Raw genomic sequence first — 15,769 nt, 5'->3', positions numbered from 1 at the left:
AAGCACATTCTTTTTTTTTAAGATTTTATTTATTTATCTTTTAGAGGGGAAGGGAAGGAGAGAGGGAGAGAAATATCAATGTATGGTTGCTTCTGGTGTGTCCCCTGCCGGGAACTGGCCTGCAACCCAGGCATGTGCCCTGACTGGGAATCGAACCACGATCGGGTGGTTCGCAGGCCCATGCTCAATCCACTGAGCTACACCAGCCAGGGCTGAAACACATTCTTAAAGAGGGAGCATGACATGGGTGGCGGAGCATGACATGGGTGGCAGACCATAGGCTTGCCTTTGTTTCATCACTTACTAGGTATGCAATGTTGGACCTGTTGCTAGACCTCTCTGAGCCTCAGTTTTCCTACCTGTAAATGGGGATGAGTGTGCCATAACTTGCTAAATTGCTGTTAAGATTTGATATAATGATGTATTTTAAGGACCTAGGACTGTGCCTGTACAATATATTGCATATAAAGTAGTCGAGAAATGTTTGTTCCTTTCTACCTGCATTTGTAATCAGCAGGTCATATTCTGTGGAAATGCTTTGTAGCTGATAGATTCCATACTTCATGTTGGGTTCTAGTTGTTACAAAGTAATGCCACATTTACTCGGAGGTTAGCCTTTTCTGCACATCTCAGCTGTCCAATGAAAACAGGATCCTTGGAATACTTCAGATGCTTCTGAAGAGCAAATAATCCCATTTTGTGATAAATTTCATGTAGTCGACTCAGTAAGGCAGACCGAGCCCTATAGAGTTTGCACATAAGGCAGCAGTTGAGGATCAGGGAAGTCACCTGGGGCAAAAACTGACATGTGGCAGAGAACAGAGACAGATGAACAGGTTATAGCCATTTCAAGAAACAGACACTTCTTCATATGTTACTAGCCCTGGAGTCTGCCATTAAATTTTATCATGTCATTCGTGTTCACGATTTTTAAAAAGATTTTATTTATTTATTTTTAGAGAGAGGGGAGGGGAAGGAGAAAGAAACATCAATGTGTGGTTGCCTCTTGTACGCCCCCTACTGGGGACCTGGCCTGCAACCCAGCCATGTGCCGTGACTGGGAATCGAACTAATGACCCTTTGGTTCATAGGCTGACACTCAATCCACTGAGCTGTATCAGGCAGGGCTCATGTTCATGACTGATGTCACTGAGTCAGTGGGAAAGGGGGCCATGGTATTCTGTATCCTTGGTTAAAGATTTCAAGGACTTATGTAATATTGTCTAGAAAAGTTTCCATTAAAAATCATTAAGGTTAAAAGGCTGTTTTGGTTCTTCAGTGAATAAACTTCAGTTATTTGCACAATCAACTTTTTGTGAATTGACCCTTTTTCCCCAAAGTGCCCAGTAAATGAAACATTACTTAATACATAAAATAAATTCTAATTAATATGTTAAATCTGTTCTCTTAAGCAGCTCAAATCATTTTTTACTAGTGCATATTATGTCTGAAGGAATAATAATCCTATTTTTCAACTTATCTACAATACCAGAGAAAAATTAATTTGAACTTGGTTTCCTGAAAGAAGAAATTATACCTGCTTAGATGATAATTCAGTTATTTTTGTCATTTCAGATTGAAGTGGTGCATGACTGTCTGCAGAAGACAAGTTCTGCTCCATCCTCCAGTTTGGACAGTAACAGCGACTTGGATATTTTAAAGAAGTATCTTTTATTTTACTAACAGACATTCATATACAATCTACCAGTAGGAGTCACCAATTCAGTGCTCAAGGAGAACATGCTTGGGATTTTGATTTCACAGTGTGGGTTATGTGGGGTGTGATGAAAAGAGTACTAGACAAGATATGAGTCTTGGATTTGGGCCTGGCCAACCAATGCTCAGTTTACATGACTTGAAAATTAGAGCTTTTCAGAATCTTAATCTCCTTTTATGTAAAACAGGTCAGAGTGAATGGGACAGTGTTCCAAAAGCTACAAAGGATTATGTATATGTACAATGTTATTTTATAGATATTAATAATCATTGTTTTGTTTACTTTTATAGTATTTTGTTAATATTCCACACATAACTATATCTACTTTTAAAATTTTTTACCATACAGTTGTAACTAGTCAGTATTTAGGGCAAGGTATATGTGGACATATATAAGGTGGGGAAAATGTAGGTATACAGTTTCTTGTATGGAAAATAATACAATTAATAAATAATAATATAGGGAGAAACTGTGTTTCACATACATACTGTTGTAAGCCTACATTTGCGCCACCCTATGTGTGTGTATATGATTGTTAAATGTTAATGCTTAAAGGGTAAAAACTTTAAAAAAAAAAGAGGCCAAAGATAGAAGTTAAATTAAGAGAGTTATATTATGGACTGAGGAATGTTAAATATGATGTCAATTAGAAATGACATGGGAAAGAAAATGTATTTTATTTTAAAGATACAGTGACAAAACTTACTACAGAAACTTAAGTATGATTTATACTTGGAAAAACCACTATAATAAATCCATTTAATGTCTTGGAAAATTTCAGAACATTACCAAGAAAAGGGAAAATTTATTCCTAAAGTGCTAATATTTCTTTTTGAGGGCGAGGGAATTAGAGAGGGAACTATAGCTCAGAAACTGTGCTGCCTCCCCCCCCCAAAAAAAAAAACATGTTTCAGATTTTTAGTAGTAGAGATTGTGAGGTTTTAGATTCTTAAGCTTTAGTGAGTTAGAAATAATGTTTTTTTTTTCATTTAAAAATAACTTCTGAGCCCTGCTCCCATTTCTTTTAAATATATTTTAGAATCTTATCTTGGGGTTGGTACTTATTCTAGAAACCATAGAATTAATTTTATATTTTGATAATAAAACTAAAACCATTGGTAGTTCCTGTGAATAGACAGTTTTTACATTAGACAATTTATAGTGATAATGACTGAAACATTGTAATACAATTCTGAAGTGATAAAAATAATGGATAAATATGGTCTTTTCTTTTAGCCATGTCCTGAATGAGCTGATACAGACTGAGAAGGTGTATGTTTGCGAGCTGTTTACGGTTTTGTTGGTAAGGGACTCATTGCATTTTTCCCATCTTTTCCTAAACGCTCCCTGCTTTATCCGTTAGGAAGTGATTAGGGCAGTCTTCTTTTTCTTCCATCCTTCCTTGATGGTCCCAAGGCATCACTGCGTATTTCTGTTATGGTTTGAGGCTGCATGTTTGTGAGATGTACATATTCAGGTCCCCCCTCAGGAGTGAGAATTGTGGATTCACAATTTATTACAGAAGAGAAAAGCTGTTCTTTTAGGGATACAGCAGGTTGCTCTAACTATTCCCATTGTGCTATTTAGAGATTGTGATGTAAAGAACCAAAAATGGGAGAAAAACATTCATTTCATACAAATGTCATAGTATGAATTTAGTCTGAAAAAACCTAAACACTTATTGACAGTCGATAATATAATTTTTCATACTTGCTTCTGTTTTGTTTCATACTCTATAAAACTACCCTGAAGGCCAAAGAGCAGTCACTTTGATCTACCCATTGAGTGGAAAACCTTCACTTCCTTGTCCTACTTTAAAAAAATAGTAATGATAATGAATACATTTGAGAACTAGAAGACTTGACTGTTAAAATTACAGTTTCATGCACTAATCCCCTACGCATTTTGCTGTACTTACACCTTTGGTGGCCCAATCAACCGTTAATGTGAATATTTGTAAATGAATGAATGTATTTATTTTGGATAGGGCTATAGAGCGGAGATGGACAATCCAGAGATGTTTGATCTTGTGCCACCTCTCCTGAGAAATAAAAAGGATGTTCTCTTTGGAAATATGGCAGAAATATATGAATTTCATAAAAAGTATGTAATTGCTGAATTGAATTGTTCATGGTATTATTTAAAGGGCAATTGACCAATTATTTCACATAAAAATATCTTCTTTTTTTTCTCTGAAATTTTCATAGCCTTTTCATGAGCCGCCTGGAAAATTGCATTGATGCTCCAGAAAGAGTGGGACTTTGTTTCCTGGAAAGGGTTAGTTCAATTATTATTTAAAAATATATAAATATGGACCACCAAAATAGCAGCTCATTTTATAAGAACAGATTTAGAGACAAGGTAGGTATTGTTTCTTATGTCTTTGTTTTTAGAGGAGACACATCACTCCAGCAAGTATTTAATGCTAAACTAGGTTTTGTTACAGAAGCTGGTGCAATGGGGGTATCAAGAGCTTGCAAATGGCCATTGTGTTCTGTGCTAGCAAATGCTTCAATGGCTCAGCTTGTGACCACTGACCCCTGGGTGATCCCAGGAGTTTAAGCAACCATCCTCGCTATGAAGATGTGAGAGTTGGGGATTATCTTAGTCCAACCATTCTTGGCTTGGTTAATTTTTAGCCTAAGAGATGCCTTGGTGTTTTCTTGTAATACATGCGAAGTCTTAGTAGAATCAAATGTAATCTGGCATTCAGATCCACGGCACCTATCACAGGATATTTGCAGAAACAGAGAGCTCTTCTTTTTATTCTGTGAGATCAGTCAGGGAGCCTCATTTCTCCATGTTTCAAGAGCGTACTTAATACAGTTGAGTTCTCAAGTTTTGTAATCATACTCTCCTCCATTAGAGTTTCCTCTCAGAATGTTCTCTGCTTATCTAGTTCCTCCTGTTCCTGACATAACAGTTCTGTCTTAATTTGAGGGTCAATTGTAAAGAGTGATTATTGAAAGCTTCCTAATAGATATTTCAGAAAGTGTTTATGGACTGACAAAACATTAAGGTTAAGAAAGAAATTCGTGTTGTTACCTTTCTCAACATACCCTAATTTTAAACATGTTTAAACTCTGTCCAGATTCTTCCCTCAGCAACAGCAGTCTCTCTTTCCTGTGGACTCCTGTAGGACTTAATGACTGTGCTACTCATTAGGGATTTTACATTTACTATGCATCTTTACACATATTCAAACTCCAACTTCATGGAAAACTCTTTGAGGCAGGGTCCAAATCCTTTACATCTTCGTATCTCTTATAAAGTTAGCAGAGTTCTTGGCAACCAGTATTAGTTTAATTAATGCCTTTTGATATGTTCATTCATTCAACAGCCATCTAGTAGAACCACTATGGGCCAAGCACTGTGCTAGGCTATGTGGTTACCAAGCCTGAGAATATTCATGGAGAAAAACAGGGAATCCACTATATGCAGTTTGAGTTGTACTATGTTAGAGATATACAAAGGGACGTATAGGGGCCAAGAAGAGGTGCATCTTATGTAGACCAGAGGTATAAATGATGGCTTTATAGAAGAGATGACTCATGAGATGAATTGTTAAAGAGTTAGTAGGAGTCAGCCCATTAGAAAAGGGTCAAATAATGATGATTCCAGGGAGAGAGAATAGCATGGGCAGATGTCTTTGTACCATAGACACAACCCATTGTACCATAATGGGTTATGGTACAATGATGATTTCCTAACAATAAACCAAGGACCTTGAAAGTTAGCTATAAGTTCACTTACAAGGGAACCAGGTGACTAACAGCATACAAAGATAGTATTTTTTGGTATCCTATTAGCTCATGGTTGTGAAAATATGGGGTTGCTTTTATAATACATTCAGAGAAGGCTTTTCTCACTCTAACTCTCAAACTTGGGAAGTGGAAGTTATGAAATTACTGGGAGAATTATGTGTCCAGCTACCTGGTCTGATAGGCGTGCTGTTCCTGACCTGCTGCCGATGTGGCAGCTCTCTAGGCCGCATTCCCTGTAATGCTTAGCCACACTCACTCTCACTCAGCCTTTCTTGATAAGAAAAGTACATGGTCACACATTGATAATATGTTTGAATTCACTTTTATCACAGAAAGCTGATTTTCAGTTGTACGAAAAGTATTGTCAGAATAAGCCCAGATCAGAGGCAGTGTGGAAGAAGTATTCAGAATGTGCCTTTTTCCAGGTATAGTAATTTTTCTGGTTTTGGATATACTCTTTCTGGAAGATATTGGGATATTTCTTATTTATAAATTTAGTTTCTACTTGAAGGTCAAAGTACTCTAAGTACTCTAATCAATATATACATATATTGATAATCAATATACACATACAGATTTTCAACATATGCATACATTGATTAAAGAGCAATTTTACCCTCCCCCAAACACACATGCACATGCATGCACATGCACATGACCGCATTTATGCTGATCCCCAGAAGCAACTGCTTTCAGCTCTTTTAGCTACTTCCTTTGGTAGCGAAATGCTTATATTGCTACTTTCCACCATGGACTATGAAGAGCTGCCCCATCTGCCTCCACACTCATAAACATACTTTTTCCCTCCAAATCATTTAATATAGTTGTATCATAATTTTGCTTAAGGTGGTATGCAATGTTAAATTATTAAGACCCCATGATTTCTATGCTTGGATGAATTATGTGCCATAAGATGGTGGTTTTCTTTTCCTTTTGTTTTTCTTGCAGTTGTTTTTTTCACTCAATCTTTTAGGTATTATTATTCTTAATTCTACCTCAAACTTTCCCAGTAGAAGAGTTATATAAATATTTTTAAAATTTTATTTATTTATTTTTTGAGATAGAGGGGAAGGAAGGGAGAAGAAGAGGAGGAGAAACATTGACGTGTGAGAGAAATTGTGATCAGTTGCCTCTCGTGCACGCCCCTACCCAGGGACCTGGTCTGCAACCCAGGCCTGTGCTCTGGCCAGAATCCAACTGGAGACCTTTAGCTTTTCAGGATGATGCTCATTCAGCTGAGCCATGCCAGTCAGGGCACGTTTAATGACTTCTTAAACAGATTTTCAACAACCATTTTTTTCAAACCCTATTTCTCACCTCCCACTTTCAGAGGTACTTGGTGTCTGTAATTCATGGTGGATGCGGGAAAAGTGTTCTATAACATAAATTGAATTGCTCCTTGGCTTTCCCCTCTGTCAACTTCAGATTCACTTTCTCCTGTATGATCAGTTAAACACTTGTCAGTTTGGCTTCCAGTTTCCACATTTTGTCAGTGATTCTTCCTCTCCCATCTTTGTAACTTGGATTTTGCCTTGTAAAAATAACTTTCCCATCATTGTAGTTGGGTTTCATGAGAGAGGAGAGTTCAATGCATGTGTCTATCCACTATGTCTGTAAGTTGATGACTGTTTAAATTAGATTATTTATTGGATTGTATCCATATCTAGAAGGGGGCCTGGATCTTACATAGGTGTAACCTCTCCCACCCCTTTTCTGTTCTGCACTTCTCCATCCTATCCAGCCCCCATCTTGTCCTTCCTATGGACCCTACAATGCTCCCAGGACCCAAAGTCATGACCCTTATATTTGTAGTGGCAGTGAGGCAGTAATTAAGTGAAATATAGCACCAGTTGATGAGGACTGTATTTTTCTTGTGATATTAAAAAAAAAAACTTTTCTCATGCCCAGTCTGATTTATATTCACTAAAACCTACTTCTTTTCTGGGCCTTGGCCTATGGAGCTGATTTCTTGGATATATTGAAGAACTTTTTAGTAATGTTCATGTATGGTTACTCATTGTTTTCTTACCTTTTAAACATTCTACATCAATGTGAATTTATATGTAAATCTTAGTCTTTGAAATTTGAGAATTTTCTGGCTCTAATGACCATACCATGTGTAACAGCAATTTTCTGGTAAGAAAATTGCGAGTTAAGAAATCAGTATGCGCCCTGTCTGGAATGGCTCAGTGGATTGAGCACCAGCCTGGGAACCAAATGGTTGCCAGTTCGATTCCCAGTCAGGGCACATGCCTGGGTTGCTGGCCAAGTGAGGTCCCCAGTAGGGGGCGCATGAGAGGCAACCACACATTGATGTTTTTCTCCCTCTTTTTCTCCCTCCCTTCCCCTCTGTCCAAAATAAATAAATAAAAAACTTAACAAAAGAAATCAGTATGCATTGGCTCTAATCACTTGGCATTTTGACAGGTATATGTCTTAATTTAAATTGATTGATAATTATATTTTAATGACAGGAATGCCAAAGAAAATTAAAACACAGACTTGGTCTGGACTCCTATTTACTCAAACCAGTGCAACGACTCACTAAATATCAGTTACTGTTGAAAGTAAGTACATTAAACATTTGCTTCTTTATTTACTTCTTTGGGTCAGATGTGCCAAAGCCATTAAAAAGGAAGTAGCTGACTAGGAAGCACTAAGAGTGGGCAGAGTCAATGACTATGAAGGTTAGATTTAGTGGCAGGATCAGTGCATTATGGCCCTCAATTCACTGGCTATGCAAATACTGGAGGCATAGTTGTAAAACTGAGAATATCAGGCATCCTTCTAGCTATTAAACTATCCATTCAAGTTACAATAGCATATGTATAACATTTGCTGCAAAACTTTTATTGTTGTTAAGAAGAACTAAGCAAATACTTCTTAGAGTTTTGCAACTACATTTTATATGGGTCTTCTCAATGGAAAGTGAATATGGTACATCCTGTGTATAATGTGAAATGTTGTGTTAATTATGAATGCAGCAGAGCTTGGTTTAAAATGTATTTTCACAATGTTCTATTGTATATACATACTAAATTAAATAAATTGCTGTATCTAGAGGACCAAAAAATGTACAGTTGCTTTATAAACTAATCTCTAGTATATCATAACAGTTTTGTTTTTTAGCTACAAAAGTATTGAATGTGTTTTGCTTCACAGTGCTTACTCAGTATTCCATGTCTTCTCTGATTGGATATTGTTATTAAATATAGTACTAATGTGACAAATAACGCTTAAAAGAAACTACTCAAAAAGTGACATTAGGAGTTCAGGCCAAGGTGGAGGCATGGGCAGACACACTGTGCCTCTTCACACAACCAAAATAAGGACAACAAAAATTTAGAAACAAAATAACAACCAGTACTGACAGAAAATTGAACTGTATGGAAGTCCAACAACCAAGGAGTGAAAGTACACACATTCATCCAGACTGGTAGGAGGGGAGGAGTCAGGCACCTGGACAGAGGGGTCTTGAGGCAAAGCAGAACAGCAGGTGGACCCAGCGAGGGAGTGGATTTTAGAGGGGTGTGGTGTGCAAGGCGGCTGGCGGACCAGGCAGTCCCACATTTGTGTGCAGATAAACCAGGTGAAATTGGGGAGCAAGACAGACTGAAACCCAGGGTCCCAGTGCAGGGAAATAAAGCCTCAAAATAAAGCCTGAAAACACCTGTGGGGGTTGAGGCAGCAGTGGGAGAAACTCCAAGCCTCACAGGAAGGTTTGTTGGAGAGACCCACAGGGTCCTAGAACATACACAAATCCACCCACACAGCAATCAGCACCAGAAGGGCCCAAGTTGCTTGTGGGAAGTGGGGGAAGTGACTGAAATCTGGCAGAGAGTGGAGCTAGCACCATTATTCCCTCTGAGACTCCTGCCCCACATACAGCATCACAACCCAGAAACTGGGTTGCCCTGCCCAGGGGAACACTTAAGGCTCCACCCCTCACTACATAACAGGTGCATCAAGACAAAATAAATGGCCCAAATGAAAGAACCAATCAAAGCTCCAGAAAAAAATACAACTAAGCACTGAAGAGATAGCCAACCTATTCGATGCACAGTTCAAAACACTGGTAATCAGGATGCTCACAGAATTGGTTGAATTTGGTCTCAAATTAGATGAAAAGATGAAAGCTACACTAAGCGAAGTGAAGGAAAGTATACAAGGATCCAGTAGTGATGGAAAGAAAACTGGGACTCAAATCAATGGAGTAGACCAGAAGGAAGAAAGAAACAACCAAACAGAAAAGAATGAAGAAACAAGGATTCCAAAAAATGAGGAGAGGCTTAGGAACCTCCAGGACATCTTTAAACATTCCAACATCCAAATTATAGGGGTACCAGAAGGAAAAGAGGAAGAGCAACAAGTGGAAAACGTATTTGAACAAATAATAAAGAGAACTTCCCCAGTCTGGCAAAGGACATAGACTTCCAGGAAATCCAGGAAGCTCAGAGAGTCCCAAAGAAGTTGGACCCAAGAAGGAACCCACCAAGGCACATCATCATTACATTAGCCAAGATTAAAATGAAGGAGAGAATCCTAGAAGCATCAAGAGATAAGGGGACAGTCACCTACAAAGGAGTTCCCATCAGACTGTCAGCGGATTTCTCAAAAGAGACCTTGCAGGCAAGAAGGGGCTGGAAAGCAATATTCCAAGTCAGGAAAGGCAAAGACCTACATGCAAGATTGCTCTATCCAGCAAAGCTTTCATTTAGAATGGAAGGGCAGATAAAGTGCTTCTCAGATAAGGTCAAGTTCAAGGAGTTCATCATCACCAAGCCCTTATTCTATGAAATGTTAAAGGGACTTATCTAAGAAAAAGAAGATAAAAACTATGAACAGTGGAAGGACAGCAAACTCACAGTTATTAACAACCACACATAAAAAAAAAACTAAGCAAACAACTAGAACAGGAACAGAACCACAGAAATAGAGATCACATGGAGGGTTATCAACAGGGGAGTGGGAAGGGGAGAGAGGGGGAAAAGGTACTGAGAATAAGTAGCATAGATGATAGGTAGAAAATAGACAGGGGGAGGCAAGAATAGTACAGGAAATGTAGAAGCTAAAGAACTTATGACACATGGACATGAACTAAAGAGGGAGAATGTGGGTGGGAGGGGGTGTGCAAGGTGGAGGGGAGTGAAGAGGGGAAAGTGGGACAACTGTAATGGCATAATCAATAAAATATATTTAAAAAAACAAAAAGTGACATTATTTGAAATTTTTCCTTGGAAGCATGTTAGCCAAAATTTTGTTCATTTTCTTCAGCTATTGATGTCTGCCTACTATTAAGTTTAATTCTTGACTTCTAATTACAGGAATTATTAAAATATAGCAAAGACTGTGAAGGATATGAACAATTAAAGGAGGCACTTGACACAATGCTGGATTTACTGAAGTCAGTTAATGACTCTATGCATCAGATTGCAATAAATGGCTATATTGTAAGTAGACTTCAATGATTACCACAATTTTAAGGGGGTAAGCATGTTCATATCCCTTTCTTCCTCTCTTGGAACCCATTGAGAAATAAGAAGAGGCAGACAAATGGAGGTGACCCAAATGTCAGCCTTATTAGTGATAATGCTGAGTAGAGAATTGGCTTCAGATCACTAGCCAAATGGATTTGTGACATCCCTCTTGTCCCCAGAAGTCTGCCTCTAAGTCCAGACTTTGAATTATCCTGCCTGAAGGAATATTTGGGTCTTCTAAGGAGACATATTGCCCCAGAATTGCTCCTTGACCTTGTCCAGGATAGATATGGAAGAAAAAGATCAAATCCTTAGTTACCACCAGCCATTGAGAAAATTTGGACTGGTTGATGCCATCATCAATCGGGATCAAGAAAGAGTGGGGAAGAGTTACCCTGTCTCAACTACCTCCACATGGAGACCTGAAGGCAGGGAAAGGGAAGCTTTTCAGATCTTTCACTTCATAGTAATTTTGTAACTATTTGACACATAGCATGTTTTAAAATAAAAATTAATGATGAAATTTTAAAAGCTTATCAATTATGCTTCAGGGTTTTTAGTGGTTCAAGCTAAACACTATAGTGTTGATGTCAGAAATCTGAATGTAGCTCTGCTTTGTGCTAATGAGTTTTGATTTTCCATTCTAGGGAAACTTAAATGATCTGGGAAAGATGATAATACAAGGTGCATTCAGTGTTTGGATTGGACACAAAAAAGGCGCTACAAAAATGAAGGATTTTGCTAGATTCAAACCAATGCAGCGGCACCTTTTCTTGTATGAAAAAGCCATTGTTTTTTGTAAAAGGCGTGTTGAAAGCGGAGAAGGTTCCCTTAGATACCCATCATACAGTTTTAAGCACTCCTTAAAAGTAAGACAATTTGAATTGTATAACGTAATATTCTTTCACATATATTTTCAAGTTTGTGTGCTTTTTCATTTCGAATAGGTGGGTTTTATATTTTCATGGCACATACTTTTGAGGTGTAATTTACACATGACATTTCATTAGTTTCACATGGACAACAATGGTTTGATATTTCTATGTATTGTGAAATGATCACCACAATAAGCTCAGTTAACATCCAATACCCCACATAGTTAATTTTTTTCTTGTGATGAGAAATTTTAAGATCTGCTCTGTTAGTAACTTTCAAATATGCACTATAGTATTATTAACTATAGTCACCATTCTGTACATTGCATCCCCAAGGCTTATTTATTTTATAAGTGAAAGGTTTTTTCCCTTTAACCCCTCCCTCTTCCCCTGTTTCTCTCACCAACAAAATCTTAAGTAGCAATCCTATATAGAAGTCAGATAAAGCAGAACTTCTCTGCCTGAAATGAATGAGGGAGAGCAGAGCTTTGCCTCCATCCTTTCCTCTCTTACTCCAACCCTTGGCAGTCTCCAAGCGGGCTCCCTAGTGCCCTGCAGAACATAGTTTGAAATAATAAGTGACTTGGCTTCTGCATGAACACTCTTACCACTGGTACGGGGTGGAGTTCCTGGTCTTGGTAGCAGGGAGCCTTTATAACAGAAGAGACTAGAAGGAAACTGTTTCTTCCTTTTCCTCAGTATAATTTACAAATGAATATGTGCTTAGCAAATCCCCACCTTCCTTTTTTGTATCCTCCTTCTGTTCCCTGGCATCTCCTTTCCTGGGTGTTCAAACCCACCTACAGCTGAATCCTATTCACACCTGTCTTGTCTTGTCCTTTGAAATGACTTTCTCCTCTCCTGTAACCCAAATTTGCATTCTGTTCTAATACTAGTTTTTATTTATTTTATTCATTTTTTAATTGTTGTTCCAGTACAGTTTTCTCCATTTTCCCCCACCACTCCCCCCACCCCAGCCATTCCCAATTCCTACCCTCAATCCTACCCACCTTTGGTTTGACATGAAAATGAGAGGAATATTGTTTGAGGAAGTCGCAGTTGGTCCAATGATACTCCCAGCTAGGCCTGACATTTGACAAGAGGAACTTCCATTTTACATGAGTCTGTAATTGGTGAATTTGAGTTTTTTACACCTAATTAATTTTTTCTTTCAAGTTTCAAATTTAAAAGCACTATAGCATTTGTTAGAGAAAATTTGGAAAATAGAGAAAATTATTACTCTTGATTCTCTAACAACTATCATTTATGTCATTTTCATGAACATGTTCTTTCGTAGTTGTTATACAAGGGAGTTTATTCCCAAATTATCTTCTGGAGGGTGGGCCCCTTGTAGTCCAGGCTTCTTCTGCTAGGTGAGTGGTCTAGGAACCCATCTGTATCAGTGTACCAGCTGGCGTTGTTGTGAGAGGCTGTGTTTGGCTTCAGTGAATATTTTTTGAAGACTCTTTTTCAGTATGTTTACCCATTTCATGATGGGTTATTTGGGAGCACAGCTGCCCCGACTCTGCTGAGTGTTCAGCAGTTTTTGCCTGAAAAACACATGGCCCCCATGGCTCATACTCCCTATGCACCTGATCCCACCCCCAGTGACTTTTTGTTGTTGTTGTTTCCCTGGATGAAAAAAGCCCTCAAAGGGAATATTTTGCTGATATGGGAGAGGTGAAACAAAAAACATCAGAAACACGAAAAGGCATCAAAATTGGGTTCAAAAACTGTTTTGAGCAGTGGGAAAAAGTCTCAATAAATGTATTGCATCAAATGGAGAGTACTTTGTAGGTGACTGGAGTTTAAACATGTAATAATTAATATACCATTTTTTTATAAATAAACTGGTTTTTTTGGGGTCCCCCCTCATACATTTAAGAATTGATGTAATTTTTATCAGCAATGATGAAGAGAACAAGCAGAGTGTTCTGAGATGTGTTTGTGTCAGCAGGCTACTAGATAAGCAGACCCTGCTTTTCACTGTTTCTAGAGGGTCACCCGTTCCATGCCGCTCCTAATAAGGTTCCTCACCAGGTTTACAACTAACTTCCTACTGTCCACTTTCCCTGGTTGCTTCTGAGCTCAAAGCAGTGTCACAACTTCTTTAAAATGCTCACTTTTTAAAATAGCAGATGCCCAGCTGCTCCTTTGATATTCGCAATGCACCTCCGAAGCCCTTCAAATCTCGAAGGGTCTTTTATGTCTCTAATAAACACCAGTTGAGAACCAAGAATTTGCAGCTGATCTCTGACAGGGTTCAGATCTCTTGATCTCTGTATACCTATTTCTTGGGAAGGTATTTGACCTTCATAAATGTGCTTGCCCCAAATTCATTTGGTTCACTTTTTTACTTGTGGGATAACCTATTTAATACCTAAGTGTTTCTTGTTTGTATTGACTTTTTATATTTTTAATTCTCACCCGAGGATAAGTTCATTGATTTTGGAGAGAGAGGAAGGGTGAGGGGGAAAGAGAGACTGAGAAACATGGATCAGTTGCTTCCTATACTCGCCTCAACCAGGGATTGAACCTTTTGGTGTATGGGAATGATGCTGCAACCAACTGAGCCACCCGGCCAGGGCTGTATTGACTTTTCATGTTGCCTTTAATTTGTCACAATGATGGACCCACCAACAGAATATTTCTAGAATACATTAGAGTAAGGACAGACTGGTATCAGGTAATGACATCATGAGAATTCAAACTAGTAGTCACTGTGGAAACAGATGGGATAGATGCAAGAAACATTTTGGTGAAAGGCACACAAATGGGCTTGTTGACTTATTAGATACAGGAAATAAATACCTGACATTGGAAGGGAAAAATGAGTTAGATTTTTCTTTGGTTCCCCAATAACTCTTAGTATTTGTAATAAAAAGGATTAGTCAGTGATGCTTACAAGGATTTAGACTAGGATTATTAGGAAACTGGTGATGATTCTCACAAAGAAAGCTGGAAGTTAGGCTATTCTTAAGCCTCACTATGCTTACTTCCTCTTCCTTACCTATCATGAGATTCCAGAATTAGATCATTGCTAGCATTACTAGTCATTGTGTTTGGCAACAGTTAGTTTACCGGTTTCAAAGTCTTCTCCTTGGTAGAGAGGATCAGTGCAGATGCTCTCTACAGCTGAGTAACTTCTCTCTCACTGTCAGTGTACTGGTGCCTTGACTTCATCATGTCAAGCTGCAATTCCCTGGCCTGACAATGTACTTGGTAATGATTGTGTGCTGCATTTTAACTTGACCTTTTCTATGCAAAAGAAGGTCCCTAAGATAGGTCCCTAAAGTTAGTCAGATGGAGAGATTTGAGTTCTTCAGAGTCTTCACTTTATGCATTCATTATTGTCATTTAAAAAAAAATTAACAAACATAGTGCTTACTATGCCCTAGTATCTGTTGAATGCTTATAAATATCATTAACTCATTTGATCCACGTAGCAATTGTATACAAATAGAAACTATTATTAGCCCATTATTCCCATTTGGAGGATGCAAAAGCTAAGTTCCAGAGAGGTGAGTCATTTGCCTGAGAGCACATAGCTAGTCAGTGGTGCACTGCTGCTTTAGACCCAGGCAGGTGTCTCCACAGTCCGAGCCCTTAATACACTGTGCTGGGAAGCCTGTTCTTGTTCATTCATTTTTTCATTCCTTCCTTCATTCTTTTTTAATGCCCATTCTTCACACCTCCACTCTACCCTTGTAGCAACCATTTTAATTTATTTGATGTTTATCATTCACTTTGTTTGTTCTTGATACATGTATACTAATGTTCTGTGTACATGTAGTTTTAATATATATTAATTGCATTCTGTTAGAATTCTCAGTTTCTTTATTTTGATCTCAAAAACTGTTTTCAAGGTACAGCCATGTTACTGCTTTATACCTAGTGTATTGCTTCTAATGCTTCATAGCACTTAAGGCTAGCTAC

At 38.2% G+C, this 15,769-nt stretch overlaps 1 protein-coding gene across 1 annotated transcript in view; it reads left to right on the top strand.

Moving 5' to 3' along the window:
• MCF2 (MCF.2 cell line derived transforming sequence) overlaps window positions 1–15,769 on the top strand; it is an 80,637-nt gene that overhangs the window by 44,180 nt on the left and 20,688 nt on the right. The window contains exons 14-21 of the mRNA XM_037052635.1: window positions 1,576–1,664; window positions 2,954–3,020; window positions 3,705–3,820; window positions 3,925–3,994; window positions 5,814–5,906; window positions 7,956–8,048; window positions 10,806–10,931; window positions 11,606–11,827. Of these exons, the coding sequence (XP_036908530.1) occupies window positions 1,576–1,664; window positions 2,954–3,020; window positions 3,705–3,820; window positions 3,925–3,994; window positions 5,814–5,906; window positions 7,956–8,048; window positions 10,806–10,931; window positions 11,606–11,827 (876 nt within the window). The remainder of the gene's footprint in view (window positions 1–1,575; window positions 1,665–2,953; window positions 3,021–3,704; window positions 3,821–3,924; window positions 3,995–5,813; window positions 5,907–7,955; window positions 8,049–10,805; window positions 10,932–11,605; window positions 11,828–15,769) is intronic.

Source organism: Sturnira hondurensis, unplaced genomic scaffold, assembly GCF_014824575.4.
Source record: "Sturnira hondurensis isolate 20B ecotype Veracruz unplaced genomic scaffold, ASM1482457v3 Scaffold0007487, whole genome shotgun sequence".
Lineage (NCBI taxonomy): Eukaryota > Metazoa > Chordata > Mammalia > Chiroptera > Phyllostomidae > Sturnira > Sturnira hondurensis.
This window is presented reverse-complemented; position numbering and strand designations above follow the sequence as displayed.